The sequence below is a fragment of the Henckelia pumila genome, chromosome 1, assembly GCF_033568475.1.
Source record: "Henckelia pumila isolate YLH828 chromosome 1, ASM3356847v2, whole genome shotgun sequence".
Lineage (NCBI taxonomy): Eukaryota > Viridiplantae > Streptophyta > Magnoliopsida > Lamiales > Gesneriaceae > Henckelia > Henckelia pumila.
In genome coordinates, this window is record NC_133120.1 from 93,321,839 (window position 1) to 93,344,602 (window position 22,764).

Consider the following 22,764-nt stretch of genomic DNA (forward strand, 5'->3'; position numbering starts at 1 on the left):
ATTATTGTACAGTGTATAATTATATTTAAAAATGAAATAAAGTATATGTACCGAAATGCTTTCTCATGCACTTCTGTTGGTTGTGTTCCCTCGGGCTTGTCCTGGAGGTGATGTTGCACTACATTATTTAGCAAAGCCTAAAAAAAATCTTGTCAATAAATAAAAAGAATATTGAGAAGCTATTTGAAAATGTTGAAACAATTATAACCTCAACTCGTATTGCTTTATCGTCAACAAGAGCACCTCCTTTCTTTTTACTTTGACGGCTCAAATGTAATATTTCAATACGAGTTGGTTTTCTACCATTTTCTTGAAACTAAATATGAAAAAAAACACTTTCAGATTAAATATTATGCAGGTTATGATAGCCCAAGACTCACATATTTAATTAGAATGACAAAAAATTGACAATATTTCCAAATAAGTATGAAAATTTCTTAACAAAATTGACTACCTAAATCATATATATATATATATATATATATATATATATATATATATATGTTCAAGAATCACTCCCTTATATCTTCTTAATACATTCCATAAGAACAAAATAAAATAAATACATAATACAATAAATCAATAGTATGAAATTATTCGTGAAGAAATATTATGATCTAAAACTTACAAACTTATATTCCAAAGATGCAATATTTGTCCGTCCTTGTGCATGTATCCCTCTTTTTTTACTCCCATTTTCTCGATTTATTTTTGAAGTATCCTGAAAAAAAAATAATTATATCAAATTTATGCATTAAAACAATATTTAAAATAAACAATAAATACGAACCTCATTAGACTTCCAGTATCGACACAAAGTTTGCCAAACTTCTGGAGTAAGATCATGGGGAATGGGACGAATTGACACAAGCTCACATAATGCAATATTTGAATCATAAGAAGTAGCTTTAACTTCGGCCTTCCATCGCCTCCATGAAACTCCCATCATCTGCATCACACTAGTTCTGTGTTGTTCGAGGATATCAAAACTTGCCTGTAAACATTAAATAAGTTGTAATAATGTTTTAAATTAAGTGTTAAATATAATATTATCAACTTACTGTTACACGTTCCCATGCATTATCCAAGCAACGCTTATCCATTTTCCTCCAATCTAAGAAATCAAGGGGCAATACATTTCCATTACGGGCAATAGTGCCCACAAAATTGGCAAGCGTAGGCTGCATTTCTCCATATGGTTGACCTCTTTCATTAAATGTTACTACTAAACGCTCACCGGGTGCCAATGAATGAACATCCTTCATAATAGTTTTTTCACGTTTCTTTCGTTGGACTTGGGATGAATGTATGATCTCGTTGTGACCTAAAAATATTTGTAAAACATAAATTTTATTTCAAGCTATAAGGATAACCATCAATTCATACCCAAAAAATTTCTTTACCTCCTTGATTATGCTCTTCGGTCAGTCTTGACTCCATTGTATTGTTTGGTGTTGCATTGTTTCGTGCGTCAGGTTCATCTTCACGTCCTTTGTTACTTGTGTCATCTCTACGAGATCGTTCACTTATATTTTGAAGCAACTTTCGCATTCTTTTGTTTGCCATATTAAATATCAAACCTGAAAAACCATTGCATTAGTGCATTAAAAGATACAATTTAATACTCAAATCCAAAAAAATTCGGCGTCGCACCGAAAGACAAAAAGGTCAAAAAAATCCAATCTGATGACGAGTAAATTTGAAGAACTAAACAATGAAGCAAACTCTTAGAAAAAATCTACATTGGACATAAATTCAAAAATAAACAAAATGTGTTTTTTTTAATATTTTATAGGATGTAGTACTTTTGCTATATATGCTTATAAATTCAAAACTAAAAATATAGAAGTAAATATATCTAAAGGGATGCATGGTCTGGTACATCAAAACCAACATGTTAAATTTAATGAAATTAATAAAACCTTTGGTAAAATTATTTTGTACACAAATTAATAAGGTTGGAAATGCAAGGATAAAAAAATGAAAGAACCAAGAATTTATGGATCGAGATTGAAGATGCCTATCCAGAAACCAATAACCAAGGTAAAATCTTGATCATAGGTATTGATGCCGTTGCTTGGGAATTTGGTTGTAGTGGATTTCTAGGTTCGATGGATATGTGTTGGTGGGCTTCGCTCAAGGGAAAAGCAGTACATATCTGAATGATATGAATGAACTGGCGACAATGTGTTCTTAAATGACTCGCGACGAACGAATATGAAACAATTTACATTACAATAATCTATAAATTCCAACCGATCAAGATTCAAAAAACCATAAAACCATGTAAAGAGTGTTCTACAAATTTTGATAGTGCAAGGAAGTAACCACATGTTGAAAAATAAATTACGTACAAAAAGGCGATAGAACAAGAAGTTTCAGTGAAAGAGTAAATGACAGAATCTGAGAAAAGAACCGCCTTTATCTTTGCTTACGGCACTTGAATTGAATATGAAGGAAGAAGTTTAATAGAGATTAACTGATTAACTCACTTTAAAATTTTAAATGGATGTTTATCTTTTCAGATTTTTTTGATTTGAAAAATTAAACTTTGATGGATTATCTTCTATCACTACAATTTTTAATGTGGAGGGAACTTTTGGCGGAAATATTTTTGTAATTCAATTGGTGATGAAAATTTTGGCGGTAATTAAATATTTTAACGCCAAATGTTTTGTATTTATATGAAATTTAATATACTGTTGAATAGAAAAATTAAAGAAACAAACATATTATCTAATCAACTAAAAAAATTCAGATTGTACCGTGAAGAATGAGTTATATAAATTTATTATATCATTTTCAGATTTTATAAAATTTTCAGATTGCGAAAAAAAAAATTTATACCAAAAAATTAAAATTACATCCTATACAAAGCACCTTCTAGAATATTCATAAACAATTCAGATTTATTTGTATAGATTTAATAAATTATAATTAAATTTCCATATTACTAAAGAATATATTGTTTGTATTTTTTTTATTTGTGGATCATTTCAGTTTTGATTTTGGATTTTCATTCTCCTTTTTAAGCATTATATATATTTAGTAAGGTTAAAAAATATAAATTTACTTGATAATATTTTTAAGACCATGCTTTTAAAATGAATAGGAAAAAAATATAAAAAATTGAGTGGCTAAATGATATTTGGGAATTATATACATATATATATGTGTGTGTATAATAGTGAATAGAGTAGTTTTATTAAAAAATAAAATTAAATGAAAATCAATATAGAACGGGAGAAAATAGAATTGAAATTGAAACATAAAATATGAAAACATTGTGTGATAAAATGGTGTTTATGGAATTATAAAAAATTCTTACAAACATTTAAAAAATTTGTGCATTTGACATTCATTCTCCTTATATAGTGTAAAATTATAGCATCCTAGAGAATTAGGATTGTCAAAAATCAACCCAACACGTCAACACGACAAAATCGAGCCGAAAAATATCGGTTAAGATTGAGGGCTTTGAGTTCGGATTGGATCGTGTTGACTTGAAAGCTAACCCGAAAAAAATTTATCGAGTTCAGGTAAACCTGGTTTGACCCGAAATGATCCAAAACTTTTTATTATTGTTATTTTATATAAAATTAAGAAATTTTTGTTATATTTTATATGTTCTATGTTTAAAAAAAATTATTCTATTTTGATATAACATATTTTCGTTATTTAATGTTTATTCTACAATTATGATTTTTTAAAATAGTTTTTTATTTGTAATAAATATACTTTAACTTTTATATAAATAGACTTTAAATCTAAATTATATGTGAGTTGAATAATATTATTATTTTTGTGTGTTTTGATTTTTTATTAAATTAATTTGTTAACAAAATTTAAAAAAAAAAAAACAAATTGAGTTGGTTCAGGCTAGCTGGGTTTGAATTTGGGTTGACAATTTTTGGGTTGGTTTGGATTTAGGTTGAGAATTTGTTAAACAATATCTTCTCCAACCCGAACCAATCCACCTACATTGACACCCTTTAGAGAAGTGAGTGACAAATATATGAAGGGTAGGGAGGTGGATAGGGGTACCAATTTGGGTGGATCAGGAGAGTTCAGGTCAGGTTAACACAAAAAACTAGTAAAAGATGTCTCAACACAAACCCGAATCAACTAGAACCCGGATAACCCAACTAACTCGATTTTATGTTATTTTTTATTTTATTTTTAACAAAATAATGAAATAAAAAATAAAAAACACAGTAATATTCGAGGTTCTAAAAAACCTGAAGCGCATCGAGACGTGAAGATCAAGCTTCAAAAGTTTCAAACGTAGAGAGTTTCGTATGATCTTAATTATGAAAAGATGTTTTTTTTTTTATTTTTACTATAGTTTTAATTATTTTAAGGCAAACATTAAATAAATTGATAAATTAACTATAAATTTAAGCTTTTAGATATTTCAAGTTATATACTACATGTTACGTCTTAAATGCATACAAATCTTGTGTTTTGATATTAATATTTTTAATGCATTAACAAATCTCAAATATTATGTTTTGATAATTATAAAACTAAGTTAATTTGAATTTGAATCAGGCTCCGAATCCCTAATCAGACGGTCCGATCATACCCTATTCAACACTATAAAAAAAAACCTTTTGATTTTTGTAGTGAGTATATTTTAAATTTTCTATAAATAGACTTTTAGAAAATTTAAAATATACTCACTAACAAAATAAAAAAAATTAAAAAAATCAAATTTTACAAAATAAAAATTAAATTGTGAAAACCTATATTATCAATATACAATAACTGTTTCAGTATATAAAAATGATGTCAATATTTCTTAATTCTATATGTTAAATAATAATAATAATAATAATAATAACAATAATAATAATAATAATAATAATAAGATTGTTAAATAATAATAATAATAATTAGATTGTTAAATAATAATAATAATAATAATATTGTTAAATAATAATAATAATAATTAGATTGTGAAATAATAATAATAATAATAATAATAATAAGATTGTTAAATAATAATAATAATAATAATAATAATAATAATAATAATAATAATAATAATAATAATAATAATAATAATAATAATAATAATAAGATTGGTTGACGACCGTATTGATACGAACCCAACTAGAACTCGACGTTCCAAATAAATTATCATAAGATAACTACACGAAAATTTGTCAATAAATATGATCTCAATAATAATAATAATAATAATATAGATTATTGAAAATAATATAATATAAATTTAAATAAATTCATCAAACGGATCGGTCACACTACGTAGGCCCGCAGATATATTAATGTTATTAGCAAGTGAACACAAACATTTTGTATATAAAATAATGTATAAATATATATCACACGTATTTTAGTTTTGATTTACGATTTTCATATATTATCTCGTACTATTTTAATTAACACAAAAATCTAATTAGATAATTAAAAATGTTCCATTTGAATTTTAAATGTGACTCCACCGGTGGAGGAATGTTTACGGCTTTTCATGTTCTTCCGGGCCAAGCTCGAAACGCATTGAAGTACTCTTGCCCGTCAATGTGCAATCCAGGACAAGCAACTAACACCAAATCAAGCAAAAGTACTCATTCAGATGTTGTGCGATGAACTGAAATGTTCGATTCGACTAAACAAAGCTGGGAAGAAGCCATGGATGGTGTTCAGAGAGGAAAACATGAATATAAAAGTGGACCGAGAGAGTTTAGTTGAAAGACACTTCGAGCTCCCATAAAACCGTGTCCGCACTAATCACCAATGACTCAGGATAAGACCTCCCCGGCCCGTTTTCTCCGAAGAAGTTGGGTAGTTCATCTTCGCCGTATCGATGTCGTCGACGACAAGCATACCACCTACGAAGCCTTTTTGACATTTCATCCAGAGAAGATCAATCTTGGGACTGAAACAACAGAAAATATGATAGATGAAATTCTAATGAATTACAATATTATTGAAGATTCCATAACAAATTAGTATTAAAAAAAAAACAAGACACATGATGGGAGGAAATTATAATAGATCTTAAAATGCAAACTTGAGTAATTTCTCATCCAAACTTAACATATTGGAAGCACCCAACAGCCATAATATCTAATGGAAAGTAAGAACAAAAACCTCAAAAACAAACAGCAGCAGAAAAAGGCCTCACCTGTGACTTGAAACAGCTAAAACTACCCATATCGCAAACAACTCAACCCACCCTCATCAGAACCAAATATCTACCATGTCATATGTCATAGCGCAGAAAACCCACAACCTTCAACATTGTTAAGAAATTTTGATCTATAATCACATACCCCTAAAATAAGAGAGAGGGAAAATAAATCAAGTGTCCAAAAATATCATTCATGAATCAAGAAAACATGGGAATTTCCAAATATAGATTCCACTTGCAGATCCACCTCTCTCCAAAACAAGAAAACAAAGTACTTGGAAACTGAATAAATGAATTCTAGAATTGCACTAAACTAGATCCTCCAAAAAAATCTTCCGAGGAATACATATAAATTATACACACATAAGCTATTAGAGGGCTGCTAAATCAAGAACATAATTGAGTATAAAAATATGGAAAACTAAATGTAAAGAATCACCAAAGTATAAAATGCCATCAAGTGGAAATTTGAGTAAATTTGTGAACTAACTCGATCATAAACAAAACAAAACGTAAGACATACATTATGGGCCTGCTGATATGTTGGAATAGCAGACCAATGACCCCAAAATGTTCATCCAACAGTACGGAATACAAGCCGTACGAAAACACTAACAAACGAGCACATAAATTCACAAAGTTTATAGAAGTACCTAAATAGTCTCTAACCCACAAGAGAATTAGGCATTGTAAGATACCTTCAAAGAAACAATTAGTTTGATAAATACAATGTATCACCTTTACTAACATATACAAAGAAAATTAAATTCATGACGTACCATGTAAAGATATGTTTTCACCAAAATGAATGAAAACACAAACTTCAATTAAAATTTTCATCATCAGTCTCATTGCTAGCGACAGGCGCCATCAGCTATTGATCCCTCAACATCATATCTAGTTAACTCAACATCTTCCCTATTTATACCACTTAACAACGATTGTATATCAGAACAATTACTATCAACAAAATGCATTGTATCAAGATCATCTTCATCACCCATATTGTATGTATCTCTTGGTGTGTGAAAAATAACACAATACCAATCCTCTTCTTTTGGATCACGGACATAATAAACCATTTGAGCTTGTGAAGCTAGAACGAAAGGTTCATGCTCTTCTCGTTCTCCTGTATGTATTAGGCGTGAAAAGTTAACCATTGTAAATCCCAAAGAATCAAATTTTGTACCAGAAGTAGTGTTAACCCATTCACATCGAAAAAGAACAATTCTTCCACGACTGCTGTAATCAACTGAGATTACATCATTTAATCTGCCGTAGTAGGTTGATTCATTATCATCATTATCATGCATCGATTGCACCATGATCCCACTATTCTGAACTTTTTTGTTCTGTTCAGATTCCATTGTGCGAAATGCGAAACCATTTACATTGAATCCTTGATAACTAAAGGCCACAGAATTTGGACCTCATGAAAGCGTCCTTAGATCCAAGTCATCAATTTGTTCATTCGTTCGATCAACCTGTAAGATACATAAAATAAAATTATAATTATAATGAGATAAAAATATCTAAAAACATAACCAATCCATTTTATAATGAAACTAGTAATATACATGTAAGTTTTAAGTATAATACTTACGCGTCTTGCAAACCATTTTGGAAATTGCATTCGTACCATATCATCCATCTGAGAATTAGTTGGACGACGACCATATCTATATCGTCTCTTCAGTTCGTTTTTAAATTCTCTGTTTAATGTTAAAAATGATTGTTAGAAATTTCGATTACGAAGAAAAAAAAAACAAGTTTAAAAAATGATACTTACTCACGATATGGCTCCAATTCTGTACAGTTGGAAAGGTTGTATCTATGAGCTTGAGCCAAAGTTTTGTTGTCCAAATTAACAACTTGACGTCCTTTTGTAGGTCTTCCTACTTGCGGAAACATTGCTAATGATGGAAACTCAACATTTGGTGTCTCTTTGTGACGTGTTCCTTGATTGCACAACAAGCTGTTACTCTCCAGATAACGAGAACAAAACACAACACATTCATCTGCCAAATATGCCTCTGCGATGTTGGCCTCTGGTTGGGCTTTGTTTCTAACAAAATTTTTAAGTCTCCCAAGATATCTTTCTATTGGATACATCCACCGGGAATTTACAGGCCCAACTACTCTTGCCTCGTACGCTAAATGTACCACCAAATGCACCATTACTGTGAAAAATGATGGTGGAAAAACTCTTTCCAACTGGCATAAAGCCAATACCACCTCTTCTTCTGCCTTCTGCAATTCATCTTCTCGCAATGTCTTCGCACACACTGTCCTAAAATATTCACATAAAACAATCAATGGCGCAGTTACTTTTTTTGATAACACGCGGCGGAGAACAATTTGAAGAAATTGTTCCATTATGACATGACAATCATGACTTTTCAGACCCATAATCCTACAACGTCCAACATCCACACACTTTGAAATATTGGATGACATACCATCAGGGACACGAATGCCTTTCAACACCGAACAAAATATTTTTTTTTTCATCTTTGCTCAGACAATAACATGCTGCTGGCAAATACTCTTTGCCATCTGGTTGTATCTGCGGCCATAATTGTCTCATAATACCTAATATTTTCAAATCTCTACGTGCGACAGCATTATCTTTACTCTTGTTTGAATCACCTAGAAGTGTCCCAAGAATATTGTCACAAACATTTTTCTCAATGTGCATAGGATCCAAATTATGTCTGATCAAGTTAAACTCCCAATACGGTAGACTAAAAAATATGCTTCGTTTTCTCCACATCTGTTCCATCGACCCTGTTTTTACTCGTGTGGCTGGTTTTGATGCATTACTCTTACCATATACCACGTTCCTGTATCGAGTCATTGAAAGAACATTGGATCCAGACAACGGTGCTAAATCTAACTCACGTCGTTCTGGCTTGCCATAACTTGCCATCGTTCTAATTTCTGAATTCCGAGGTAAGAAACGACGATGCCCTCTAAACGACCATTTCTTGCCATGCTTCAAATATAATGCATTTGTCTTATCAGCACACGATGGACATGCATTTTTGGCATATGTGTTCCATCCAGACAAACTTCCCAAACCAGAAAAATCACTAATTGTCCAAAGCAGTGCAACGCGCATTTGGAACATCTCTTTACTGCACGCATCATAGGTCGAAATCCCATTTTTCCACAAATCCTTTAGTTCAGTCAATAAAGGTTGTAAATACACATCAATATCATTTCCAGGTGCTTTTGGGCCAGGAATTAAGGTGGATAAAATAATTGAATGAGGCTTCATAGATTCCCAAGGTGGCAAATTGTAAGGAATCACGACAATTGGCCAAGTACTATGTGAAGTAATTTGATTTTTAAATGGATTAAACCCATCAGTGGCAAGACCCAACCGTACGTTTCTAGGATCGGATGCAAATTCATGGTGTCGTTCATCAAATGTCTTCCATGCTAATGAATCAGCTGGATGCCTAAGATTTCCATCCACTACCCGTTTCTTCGAATGCCACAACATATTTTCAGTTGTCCTAGACGACATAAATAATCGTTGTAACCTTGGTTTTAATGGAAAATACCAAAAAACCTTGGCAGGAGCTTTCAGTTGAAGGCGTTTTTTTCCACCTCTCAGTGATTTATTTGGTAATTTCTGCAAATTCTTCCATCTCGAGAGGTTACACACTTTGCAAGCTTGTTCTTTCTCATTTTTCCCCCAATAAATCATGCAATCATTTGGACAAGCATGTATTTTTTCGTAATGAAGTCCTAATTTGGATATTAATTTTTTTGCCTCGTAAAAAGAATTAGGTACCTGTGCCTCAGACGGAAGTACTCTGCGAAGAAAGTCCAGTAATGCCGAAAAGGACTTATCACTCCATTTCCCACTAACTTTCAACTGAAATAACTCAACAAGAAACGTCAATTTGGAAAACTCGGTGCATCCAGTATACAGAGGTTGTTTCCCATCGTCAACCAATCTATAGAAATCTTCTACATTCGATTCGCTTGGCGTATGACTTGTGGATGGGCCGAAGCAACTTTCATTATTCGTAAATGGTTCTTCACGCATCCCAAATGCTTCATGTATCATTTCTTGCACCACCTGTCCATGGTTAGTCTTCTCAAAAACCGACTCCGATGAAATCTGAGGCCCACTACACATGTTATTACTAGATTGTCCAGTAGACATTTCTCCATGAAAATCCCAAATGCGATAATCTGGTAACATACCATTTATGGTCAAATGTTCATAGATTGTTGCGCGATCGTGATTTGATGAGTTTATATATTTGCAACAAGGACATGGTTTCCTCACTTCATCATTTGTATTAGCATATGCATAACGTAAAAAGTGTAGAATTCCGACCCGATATTGAAGACTAGCACGAGGACAGTCCATCCATGTCTTCTGCATTATTTGATCTGCGCAATTATTTTTTAAAATATAAATACCCACATCATAACAAAGATCATTAAGCATTAAATAATATTAAAAATAATAATTGAACAATCCAATACTCAACTTAAGCTACACCGTATTTAAGGAATTCTCCAATATATAAATCTGGATTTTCAAAACTATCCGAATAAATTTCTGAAATGTATTCGGTTCCTCAAATCATAGCAAATTTAATACATACAATCAAATATACAACAATTATAAATTATTTGATCATTATCCATCTCACAAAATCAAATAATAATCGAACCAAATAGGCTTACCCGTAGTCTATAATCTGCACCAACCACGGCTGAAAAACTCGAGTTTCAACACTTCCGAACACGAAGCACGGTGATCAGAGACTGTAGCTTGCAACGGCGTTCAGCCGGAACTCAACTGGAAAAGCCACGGACTCGAGGAAAAATCGAAACTTGGCTCGAAAAGCTTTTCTCTAAACTTAAACTAGTTACCAACGACCCAAAAACACTGTTTACAACAAGCACGAGTCACTTCAACGGCGAACAAGCGCCGAACGGCGGCCGACGTCAACAGAGGCCAGCCGGGTCGCAAGTTTTCAGTAAAATTTTGATAGGAAAGCAAAGTTTTGGACATTGGAAACAAAAGCACTAAAACCATTTAGAGTTTCCGGCGGCGGAGAGTGGCAAAATCGGCTGATCAAAATGCGGCGGTGGTCTGGGTTTCCTCAAGAAATTTGTGCAGATATCATGGAGAGAGACGTACGTTAGAGAGATTGGTGAAGATGATGATAAAATAAAACCAATTTTGCAAGTCTAATAGTACAGTATTTTTATATTTATAATTATTATATTATATGTTACTTTAGCTTTAAAATTTGGTAAAGTTGATTTTTTTAACAGCTTTAAAATTTGGTAAAGTTGATTTTTTTTCTGAACACATAAAGTTGATTTATTTTAATAGATACGTGTTATTAAGTTTAAATATGAATTTAATATATTTAACACAAAACTATGTATTTAATATAATATATTTTATAAATCCGATAATTTTACTATATATAAAATAATAATAATAATAATAATAATAATAATAATAATAATATATAAAAGAGTAAAATAATAACTATTCTGGTCATTTTATTGTTTGTACAAAAATATTCTTACTGTTTTTACTAAAATTAGAAATACTTAAATGACAAAATTTGAAAATCACTACCCCACTTCTACCAATATTTTTATCATGTTCTTTTTTAACCACTCATGTTGCAGTTTTCAAAATTCTCCTAATACCAACATCAATAGGAGCAGTTTATAGCAACAATTGATATATCCAGAATTATCCTAATACCAACATCAATAGGAACAGTTTATAGCAACAGTTGATATAAACTGGTACTAAAATGTGTGCAATGGTAATGAAATCATCTCTAATATTTAGGCAATAAAAACGATTTTAAGTAAAACCTATTTTGTTGTCCATTTTGCACGAGCAGTTTTTAAATTGCTCCAACAAACCCGATAGTTTGGTTTGCACGAGATGTGTTCTTAATAGTTAAATCGAGACTAATAATTTATAGCAGTGGTTTATACGAATCGGTATTAAAAATATCTAATATGTACAATTTCCAAAAGAGTACTTAAAAAAATAGAGCAATAAAATTGGCTTAGAGCACCAGAATTGTTTAAAACGCTGTTAAAAAATATTCACTAAGACAATTTGAATAGCATTCTTAATAGTTATATCAACATAAACGGTTTATATAGCATTTTATACAAACGATGGTAAATGTATTCAATGGGTACAAATTAAAAAATAATCCTAAGAAGTTAGAACAATAAAAGCGTTTCACATTACCAGTTTTTTGAAAGCTACTGCTAAAAATATCCAACATGAGGAGTTAAAAAGTACTCACAACAACTGTATCAATAGGAGCTTTTTCTAGCAACGATTTTATACAAACCATTGCTAAAATATTTTCAACAAGAGGGTTTACAAAACCGTGCTTAAAATCACGACAATAGGAGCATATTTTAGCAGCGGTTTATAATAACCGATGCTGAAGTGTGTGTGAACAAAAGTGTTTGACAAACCGTGCTTAAAATTAAGATAATAGGAGCACTCTATAGGAACGGTTAATACAAAATTGATGCTAAAATGTGTTCAACAAGAGCTTCAACAAAACTGCTCTTAAAAGTATAACATTAGGAGCGTTCTCCAGTAATGATTTATACATGATAATGCTAAAATGTGTTCAACAAAAGCGTTTACGAAACCGTGCTTAAAAGTAAGACATTAAGAGCGAACTCTAGTAGCGGTTTATACAAATCGTTGCTAAAATACATTCAAAAAGAGCGCTAAAGAAATTGCACTTAAAAATACGACATTAGGTGCGCTTTCTAGCTCCGGTTTATACAAACCAATGCTAAAACGTGTTAAGCAAGAGCATTTAAGAAACCACACTTAAAAGGACAACATTAAGAGCGCTGTCTAGCAGCGGTTTATACAAACCGATGATAAAATATGTTCAACAAGAGCATTTAATAAACCGTACTTAAAAATACAAAATTACAAGCGGTTGAGATAAAACCGATTCTGTTGATTGCTTTTCAAGAGCGTTTTTGCAAACGCTCTTGAAAAACCACTCCTAAAAACCTTTTTTTTGTAGTGATATCATTTGAAATTAATACGAAAGTAACTAACAAAAATATATATATGTATAGAGTATACAAGCATCTAAACTTTAAAGATTAATTTATCATTATCATAAAATTACACACAAGAAATGTTATATATACATACATCGCATGCAAAAAACAACAATATTAACAGAAAACATCTAAACTTTAAAGATTAATTTATCATTATCATAAAATTACACACAAGAAATGTTATATATACATACATCGCATGCAAAAAAACAACAATATTAACAGAAAACTGGAAGAAGCTGTAAATATTTTATTTTGAATTATTTTTTTCACATAGAGATGAATTTTTTTCGTTATTATCTGATATGGGGACCAAATAGGGATGTAAACGAGCCGAATCGAGCCGAACTATAGCAAAATTTTAGTGTTCGAGCTAGACCTGGCCACGGGCCGGTTTCGGGTTGGTATTTTACCAACCCTTAACCGGCCCGCCCTTGGCCGGTTCCGGTCCGGGTTGGTGAACCGGCGGTTCCGGTCCGGGTCCGGTTAACCGCCGGTTCCGGTCCGAGTCAATCCTTGCTTTTTTTAAAAAAAAAAAAAAATTTAAAAATTTTACAATTAAACTTTTAAAAACTCTATCAAATATTTCATTATCTCAATAAAAAATATATAAATTTATTAAATAAAAATATATACATTTAAACTTTTAACATCTTCTAATATTATATTTATTCAATAAAAAATATATGACATTTCAACTTTCAACATTTTATATTAAAAACTATGTCTATCTCAATAAAAAAAATATATTATATTTATTAAATAAAAAATATATTACATTTCTTATATTAAAAATTATATATATTTCAATAAAAAAATTATTACATTTATTCAATAAAAAATATAATTATATTTCAACTTTCAACATCTTATATTAAAAACGAGTAAAATTCATTTTGATACACGAACTATTGATAAAATGTCAAATTGGTACATAAACTATTGAAAATGATTTAATTGGTACATAATCAACTTATAAAGTCAATTTTACTCTTCACCTACATTATTTTAAAGTCTAATATTTTTGTTAAATTAAAATAAATACAAAAATTATTTTTAAAAATTATTTTATTCATACAATTATAAATATAAATTTATATTTATTTAAATTTTATATATAGAAAAGAGATCGTACTCATTGTACGAAATATTGTAAATATTAATTAATACAAACATGTACATACACACATATATAACAATTGATAAATTATATATTCAAAAATAATATATATTAAAAATATATAATAAAATATATATTTTTTCTGTTTATCTATGTTATAATATTATTATTTATATTAATCAAATTAAAAATTATATATGTGTGTGTCTTTCATTTATAATTTATAAATTTTACGTTGAATGTGTTTTTCGATATATAATATTGTTTTTATTGTATAATAATTAGTAAATATGAATTTATATTTATACTTGTGATTAATATAATAATTTAAAAGACAAAATATGTATATAGTTCAATTAATCAATTTAATAACAATATTCAATTTTAAAAAAATTTAAGTAAAAGGAAAAATTGACTTTTGAGTTTGATTATATGCCAATTAAACCATTTTCAATAGTTCATGTATCAATTTGACATTTTATCAATAGTTCATGTACCAAAATAATTTTTACTCTATTAAAAACTATACATATCTCAATAAAAAATCTATTACATTTCAATTTAAACATCTTGTATACGAATTTATTACATTTAATTATTTTCAATCACAATCTAATATCAAATAATCTAATGCCCTAATGGCAAGAGTGATACCTCAATACCAATTGGTTTTGGGTTCAAATCCAACATGTGTAGGTTTAAATATATTATTTAAAATTTTAACAAAATAATAAATATATTATTTAAAAATAGGCCGACCCGCCGGGTTAACTCGGGTCAACCCGCCGGTTTGAACCCGGGTCAGAACCGCCGGGTCGGCGGGTTTCAAAAGGAAAAACCGTGACCGGACCGGCCACTGTTCGGTCACGGTTCCGGGTCAAACCCGTTGACCCGGTTAACCGGCCCGTGGCCGGTTTCGGGTAGGGTCCGGGTTTGACCCGGCCTTTGGCCAGGTCTAGTTCGGCTCGAGTTTGAATTGAGATATTCGAAGTTCGGCTCGAAGCTCGAAATTTTTTTATTTTCGGCTTGAGTTCGATTCGATAGAGAGTTCGAATTCGAGTTCGTTTAAATATATTATATAATATTATCTATATATAATATAATATTATTTATAATATATATAATATTTTATATAATATATATTATATATATTATATAAAATATTATATGTATATTATATAAAGGTTTGCGAGCCGACTCGCGAACTTTCAAACAAAAGATTTTAGGCTTGAGTTCGGCTAGAGTTCAAAAAATTCGAATCCGAATCAAATATTTTTTCGAGCCGGCTCGAAAAGTTCGCGAGCCGGCTCGACTCGTTTACAACCCTAGGACCAAGCCTCTTCCAAAATGTCGGTGTGGGTTTATTTTGTTTGGAGTTTATTATATGGTCGAAAAGTTCGCGAGCCAGCTCGACTCGTTTACAACCCTAGGACCAAGCCTCTTCCAAAATGTCGGTGTGGGTTTATTTTGTTAGGAGTTTATTATATTAGGCATTTCTGGTTTATTCTCGCACAAAAATAAATTTTTTTTTCCTCTTTTAGTTTTAAAAATATTGAACGCACTTAAAAGCAATGTCATGTTTATTTGTATCAAATAAAAAGTAAAACTATCCAAAATTGCTGTGATATCCTCTTCTACAATTTTACCGACCAGAAAACTAGTGTTGCATAGTCTCCTAGAAATAGATGGATAAACGATCGAGTAATCATTATCATGTTTCATTATATTTTAATACACAGTAGCATAACCATTTTTTAGGTCCTTCAATTAAATAAAATACATTCCTCTTCTGTATATAAACTCATAAATAAATGCAAAGAACATTAGGGACACAACATTTAAAACCATGTTAATCAATGAATCAACTGAAAAACGAGGTTACCGAACAATAAGTGCATTTGGTTCATCTCATATTTGCACACACCGTGGGGCTATAAACACAACCTACAGTCCTACACCATACCAAAAAAAAATTTCAGCCAAAACAAAAAGCTTGGAATCAGCCATCTTGATCGCCAGATACAAAAACCAGCAGTCGTTTTATCTTCCAAGAACGAGGCCGCTAAATACTTGGCTGTTTCCTGCTAGAGTTGCTTCCCATTCGACAGAGGTCAGCAGGATCTGTGAGAGCGATATCACCAGTTGCTTCATGTCCGGTCTTAAAATGGGGTCCTCGTCCACGCATTGCTTCGCTAACATAGCCATCTGTAACGTAGATATACGGGAGAACAAGAAGTGATCAGCTCGATTATGTTTCTTGGTTGATCAGGACGTTTAGAAAACGAGCTTGCGTTTTTTGTTTTGGTTTGATGTATACTTTACAAAGTGGATTTGCTATATGTGGGTCTTGGATTTCAATAACGAAAATAACGATGGGTCGCGCTCATCTTCCTATGAGGATTTAAATAAGCTCTAGTTTGGCATCACATTACCTTGAAAAGACAATCGTGCGGATACAAATCCATCAAATGAGGATCAATGTGATCTTTCAAGCTCGACATACTCATGGAGTTGGGTGCATTCCTTAGAGCAGCCACTACCTGAAACTTTCACGGCATTAGAGGGCTGTGGCAAGAATTAACCTTCCATCGAAGGTCAGCTATCGGCATCGTTGTAATAATTTCGAAAAGTGGAGAAAAGATAAAACTATACATTGTTATTATCCAATATTGCAACAAAGTATTAATCTGATTCATCAAAAAGAAACTCTCGTGTGTATTCATCCAAGGAAGCGATGCCTGGACTTACAATCGATACCAATGACCGTCTTTCGGAACTTCTTGTCATAGCCTCCTTTCCGGATATTAATTCAAAAAGCACCACACCAAACGCATAGACGTCACTTTTGCTTGTAGCATGGCCATCCCTCAAGTATCTGAAGAATCCAGAATTTTTAATCAAATAGAAAATTAATAACACACAAAAATTTATTCAGGGGAAACTTAACAAGTATTTTTTGGACCAAAACTTATATTTTTTCTAGTAAGTGTAGTTAACACTTACTCTGGAGCAAGATAACCATAAGTTCCTACAACCCTCGTGACCGACTCTTCACCGTCGTTAGTTTTCATCACAAGTTTCGCCAAACCAAAATCTGAAATCTACACAAATTTATATTGATTACATGAGATAAATCTATCTGGTTAGTTGAACAAATACCCGAGTTAGAACAGCAAACCTTTGCTCTGAAGCTGCCGTCGAGTAGAATGTTGCTAGTTTTGATATCTCGGTGCACATAATGTGGTTTTGTGTGCTCGTGTATGTACTCTAAGCCCCTAGCAGCATCAAGTGCTATTTGAAGCCTCGTGACCCAAGATATCGATGTATGACCTATTTAGATCATGGAGACAGAATCCAATGTAAGTTATCAGAGCTAATTATATGATGACTAAAACAAAGGAAATTTTTTTGAGATTCAGTGGCGGAGACCCCAAGGTAAAAATATAGGTGGGTGAAACTCAAAATGCAGATTTTTAAAACAGAATGGTTCCCTCTGACACCGAGGGCTAGAGCGAGCTAACCTTTAGTCTGAGGATCATGCAAGTGATTTCTAAGAGAACCCTTTTGAGCATACTCATATACAAGAAAGAGTTCATCAACACTAGCTGCATAACCGATCAATTCTACCTTTGAAAAAATCAAACAAAAAATAATCAACATTATATAATCTCACAACCAAGCTCACGAGCTACAGGCATCAACTGCAAAAGAAAAACATTACCAAATTTGTATGATGGACTTTGCACAGAACTTTCATCTCTGCCACAAATTCCTTAGTTTTTGTAGCCGTCATTCTTTTGATAGCAACTTCCTGAAATTTTACACCACCACATCGCATTATTATAACTTAATTGACAAGCGAGGTCAAGCAGCAAACTCAAGAGGTTTAAACCTGGTCTCGAAGAAGTCCATAATACACTGAACCATATGTTCCATGTCCCAAAAGATTAGACTCGGAAAACCCATCTGTCGAAGTCAGAATCTCCTCATACGTGAAAACGATAGGCTTATCCATGTCAAATACATCGGTCCCTATCACTGCCGTAGACAAGGCAAGTACAATTAAGAAAATTATATCATAAATTTCCGTAGGCAATAATTTGAAAACCAGAAGCAGGTTTTAGCAAATTTTGCAGTCCAAGCGAATTACACTCATTTTTCAGAAACTATTTGAATTTATTAGAACTCCAGAGGACATTCAAGAAAATAATATTAGCGGCTTACGGTTATAATTATTTTAGCAAAAAATCACCTAAAATCTTCTAATTTCATTGCTTCATTGTAGAAAATTGGGTAATAAGGTATATGGCTTCCGTTTTGTAGCCAGCTGTCTCATTCCAACAAGAAAATCTCCAACAAACCAGAGGAACTCAGAAACAAACAATCATTCTCATCGCATGATAGTTTAAAGAAATTAGCATATTTCAAGATTCATAATATAAGAGCAGTCAAGAACGCTTGAAATTTAAACCTGTAGGAATATTTATTTGCCGGTTGCTAGATTCCCCAATATGATGTTTTGAATTCCCAGAGTTGCCACAAATGGACCTCCCTGAAGCACAGCAGAAACTCGAGTTTCGGAGAACGTGAAATTTGTGAGAATTCTTCCCTTCGGAATCCTTTGGGTGACTTCCTCGAGATCCACCAGAACAGATGGATGATTTCAAGCAAACAAAAAGAAGCACCACAACAACGACCAGAACCAATCCAACAGCCAGACTTCCGATGATCCACCAATAAGGTATGCGAGACTTGTGATCCACCTGATCTCCAACTGGTAAAAAATGCAGAGAGTAAGTAAAGTATTTTCAATATCAATTAGGAATGAATATGATTTGTTGGGTGATAATAACATGACCAGAACATAATTTTTCAGTTAATTATACGGAAGAGAATGCAAAACATATACATTCAGTGCTTTTTGACGAAACCAACAGCTGATTTTTTAAAGTACAAGCATGAAAGAGAATACCAGAACATATAATACCTGCAAAGTTATCAGCAGATGGAGCTGGACCAGGAACTGGTACGTCATCATTTACGAGATAAGGCTCGCCTGGAGCTGAAAGCGAGGGGCAAAAGGAAAAACAAAGTATTATTACCCAAAAATTACCCCCAAGTAACAATTCACACCTGAAATTCTATCTCAGAGACAGGACTCTGATTGCTGTATATTCCACTCAATACTCAAATTACTCATTTCTTATAACCTTTGTTCTTTGCTTCAGTTTATACATTTCGTTGTGTTCAATGAGATAAGGAAACATTTTAGGTGCTTTTTGTTAAATACTATATTTTGTGCTCGCTACAAGCAGAATGCTCCCAAATAACAAAATTTCAACCATCCAAATGCATTTTTCTTCCATTTACATTGCATAATCCCAACTTTTACCGAGTTTCTTCTACATAATCGATTCTACTTAGCATATTAACTTAGCATATTAGACTCTGCACATATGAAAAATCTAGAAAATACTCCAAACATTTCAACTTCAACCTATCGGAAATCTTTATACTATATATCACAGAAAGAACATCAATATCCCAACCAACTGTAAAGCCAAAAAAAAAAAAAAAAATGATCTAAAATGACCTCAAAGAATCAAACCCCGATTTTCTATTAAAAATGAAGCCAAGGGAAAAAACACAACAACATAACACGCTGTCGCAACAAAATTTAACAAGAAATACATCAAATTCAAATTCAAACCCCCCCAAAGGGAGAAGAAAGAAGAAACAACCGTACCTGAATTCAGTGGTATATAGTAAAGTTCCCCAATTGTCACATTATCAGGATTAGCAATCCCATTTACAGCCTCTATACTATCCATACTAACCCCAAATCTGCTGGACAAAGACTCCACACTATCCCCATCTTCCATCACATAACTCATCAGATAGTTCCACAGCCCACTTGAGCAACCACACACGAGCTTAAGTGACACCACTGCACCTTTTCTGGCTGCTCTAGTGAAATTTGAAGGAAAATAAGCCAACCCATTGTAAGCCTCCACAACCAAATCATAGACAGACCCATTATTCTCCCTCACGGTAAAAGTGGTATTTGTCAAGTAAGTTTTCACCACTGAGGCGCAAGAACAGTTCTTTTTGATGAAAACGTAATCCCTACCGTTTCCTTCAAATGTAATGTCATCTCGTAAAACATCGAACATGCTTTCAATCACAGGAAGTGTTTGCTCTGGCGTGGGCTTGAAGGCCAGAAAAGAGGTGCATAGGCGTTTAGTGTCTGTACAGTTGAGTGGAGTTGCTGCCGCTGATGTAATGAGTTCTTGAAACAGGAGTCTAAGCAGAAAAAGTGCCAGGATTTGTGCTCGTTCTTGAGCCATAGTTGCAAAATTCAATCTTGATAACCAACAAGCTCAGGAAATCGAATGTTTTGTGGGAATTTGTAACTACACACCCGAAATTGAGACTTCCATGATTTTTCTACCAAGAATTGAAAAGAATATATGTAGCTAAAACAAAGAGATTTGTGTAGAATGTCAAGTGGGATTTAGCAAAAGATAGTGAGCTGTGAATCTGGAGATTCTTGATTTGGTTTTTGTTACTTATTTTTCCGCAGGGAGAAAAGGAGATAGAGTTACTGACTGGTAAGTGTACAGAACAGTGAAAGAAGAGAAGAAAGCCATTGCCAACTTGATAGAAAAAACTGGTACAAGTCACAAGCATCTTTCTTTAATCATTAATCTTTTTTTTAACATTTTGTAATCTACAAGTAACCTTGAGATGGTTAACCAAAAAGGATTTTTCACAACTTTATAGTCACTGAATTGCGGTTGACGTAATAAATTCAGTGTTTGACTTGAGAAGTCACGATTCCATTCAACTGGAATTCTTGGGCCAATTTAGAATTTGACCGACTCCCCTTGGTCGGCTGCGTGCAGAGACGGGCTGGTGAGAAATTGCATTTTCTTCCATTCACTTAAGGTAACATTTGATTCTACTCCATTTCACATTTCAATTTCCAAATGAGTGTTCTCAAATTGACAAAGGATATAATTTTTTGTGCTACTCCGGTGGTTTGATAAAGGAATGGGATAGAAGTTTGACTATGAAATCATTTGAATATACAACTTTAAAATATAGCAAGTATTGGTCATAATATTTTTTAGTTTTAATACATTGTTGACACTTGAGAAATTGATATCCGCAACGACTCACTCTAAATGGATTTCACATGTTTCAATATTCAGTGCATTAGATATCTCATTTGATATCAATATACCAAATTTAAAACAAAATATCAAGTTCAAAGCTCAATTATAATTTATAATAAATTCTTTTTGTTAAAGAAATTAATAATTGTGTAAGTATAATAATTAGTAATGCAATCCTTGCAAGCATTGGGTTTATATGCAAGACCATGGGGATCACAGGGGCACTCACTTTGCCTTTTTTTTTTCCTTTTTTTTTTCTTAAATCATTGCATTACAATTTCCAGCTGTTGGCAACGCACATTTTTTGAATAATAGTATGTGTGTACATGTGGTGCCAACTATATATTATGATATTATAGTAAAATTAATTAGATAAATTTGGTTATAGATTTGGTTGAAATGACATTGCGTGGTGTCAAATTCACCATTAGGCCCTTCACTTCAAAACTTTTAAAATATAGAAATAACAATTTTTTACGTTTCCAACTTGGTCCAATGGAAATGCAAAAAATATTATATATATATTTATTTATTTATTTATCTCGGGGAACTATAATACAAGAAGGAAAGCAATATTATTATTATTTAAAAGGAATATATATTTCTTCTATATAAAAAAAAAAGGAATATATATTTGCTAATTTATGGGGTGCGAATCGAGCGAAAGTTGCTTGGATACATATTATTTTTTGGCCCAAGAAAAACGAAAGCACAATTTGCAAAAAGAAGAAATAAAAGGGGACATGACAGTTGGAATGGAGGCCCACATTTGGGCCCCTTTTATTACAAAAAGGTCCCCCCTGTGAGAAAATATATAAATATGGCCCGAAAAAGAAAGATGAATAAAAATTAAACAAAAGTGAGAGACAATATTTACTACAACTGGGTACGTAAATTCTAGTATGGGCCGACTAGGGTAGGCCCACACGTGCATTGATTATTAATGGCAGAAAAATAGAGCGACAGTTATATAAAAAAATTGCATGGGCCCATAGATAACTACTCCACTCACCAATAATACTAGCAATTTTTGTCGTTCGAAATTTTTTAATTTTGGCAATCAATGTTTATTTCTTTTATTTAATCTTTTGTATTGATAAATTTTACAAAAACAACACTTCGGGGTTTTTGAATCTTCGGATTTAGCAAGGTAATAGATTTTGGTAGTGTTTGGATTTTGGAATTACAAA

The 22,764-nt window shown here is 32.2% G+C and overlaps 2 protein-coding genes across 5 annotated transcripts; both read right to left on the minus strand.

Annotated features, from left to right (window-relative positions):
• Positions 1–5,577: 5,577 nt before the first annotated feature.
• On the minus strand, positions 5,578–11,356 carry LOC140874517 (uncharacterized). 4 transcript variants are annotated; one of them, XM_073277812.1, is made up of 7 exons: positions 10,871–11,356; positions 7,947–10,570; positions 7,761–7,869; positions 6,937–7,641; positions 6,811–6,855; positions 6,152–6,301; positions 5,578–5,902 (listed from the first exon to the last, which is right to left on the minus strand). In XM_073277812.1, the coding sequence occupies exon 2, from the start codon at positions 10,560–10,562 to the stop codon at positions 8,619–8,621; it is 1,944 nt and encodes a 647-aa protein (XP_073133913.1). In that variant the 5' UTR covers positions 10,563–10,570; positions 10,871–11,356; the 3' UTR covers positions 5,578–5,902; positions 6,152–6,301; positions 6,811–6,855; positions 6,937–7,641; positions 7,761–7,869; positions 7,947–8,618. The 4 variants fall into 4 exon arrangements, with proteins under 4 accessions (XP_073133913.1, XP_073133910.1, XP_073133911.1 ...); XM_073277809.1 differs by lacking the exon at positions 6,152–6,301; XM_073277810.1 differs by having other exon boundaries at positions 5,578–6,301.
• A 4,807-nt stretch (positions 11,357–16,163) lies between these two features.
• Positions 16,164–21,113, minus strand: LOC140889681 (lysM domain receptor-like kinase 3). Its single transcript, XM_073297404.1, has 11 exons — positions 20,143–21,113; positions 19,384–19,458; positions 18,868–19,170; positions 18,289–18,434; positions 18,118–18,207; positions 17,918–18,023; positions 17,575–17,726; positions 17,400–17,497; positions 17,145–17,271; positions 16,829–16,936; positions 16,164–16,601 (listed from the first exon to the last, which is right to left on the minus strand). Exons 1-11 carry the CDS (start codon positions 20,741–20,743, stop codon positions 16,437–16,439), a joined length of 1,971 nt encoding a protein of 656 aa, XP_073153505.1. The 5' UTR covers positions 20,744–21,113; the 3' UTR covers positions 16,164–16,436.
• Positions 21,114–22,764: the final 1,651 nt, after the last annotated feature.

Bases quoted from the DNA above. Each gene is read 5' to 3' on its own strand.
- LOC140889681 (XM_073297404.1), bottom strand. From the start codon at position 20,743: ATGGCTCAAGAACGAGCACAAATCCTGGCACTTTTTCTGCTTAGACTC. The intron at 18,024-18,117 runs GTAATGTTTTTC...ATTTTTTCAAAG, and splicing joins AAGTCCATCATACAAATTTG to GTAGAATTGATCGGTTATGC. The intron at 16,937-17,144 runs GTAAGTCCAGGC...TGAAAGTTTCAG, and splicing joins GACGGTCATTGGTATCGATT to GTAGTGGCTGCTCTAAGGAA.
- LOC140874517 (XM_073277811.1), bottom strand. From the start codon at position 10,562: ATGCAGAAGACATGGATGGACTGTCCTCGTGCTAGTCTTCAATATCGG.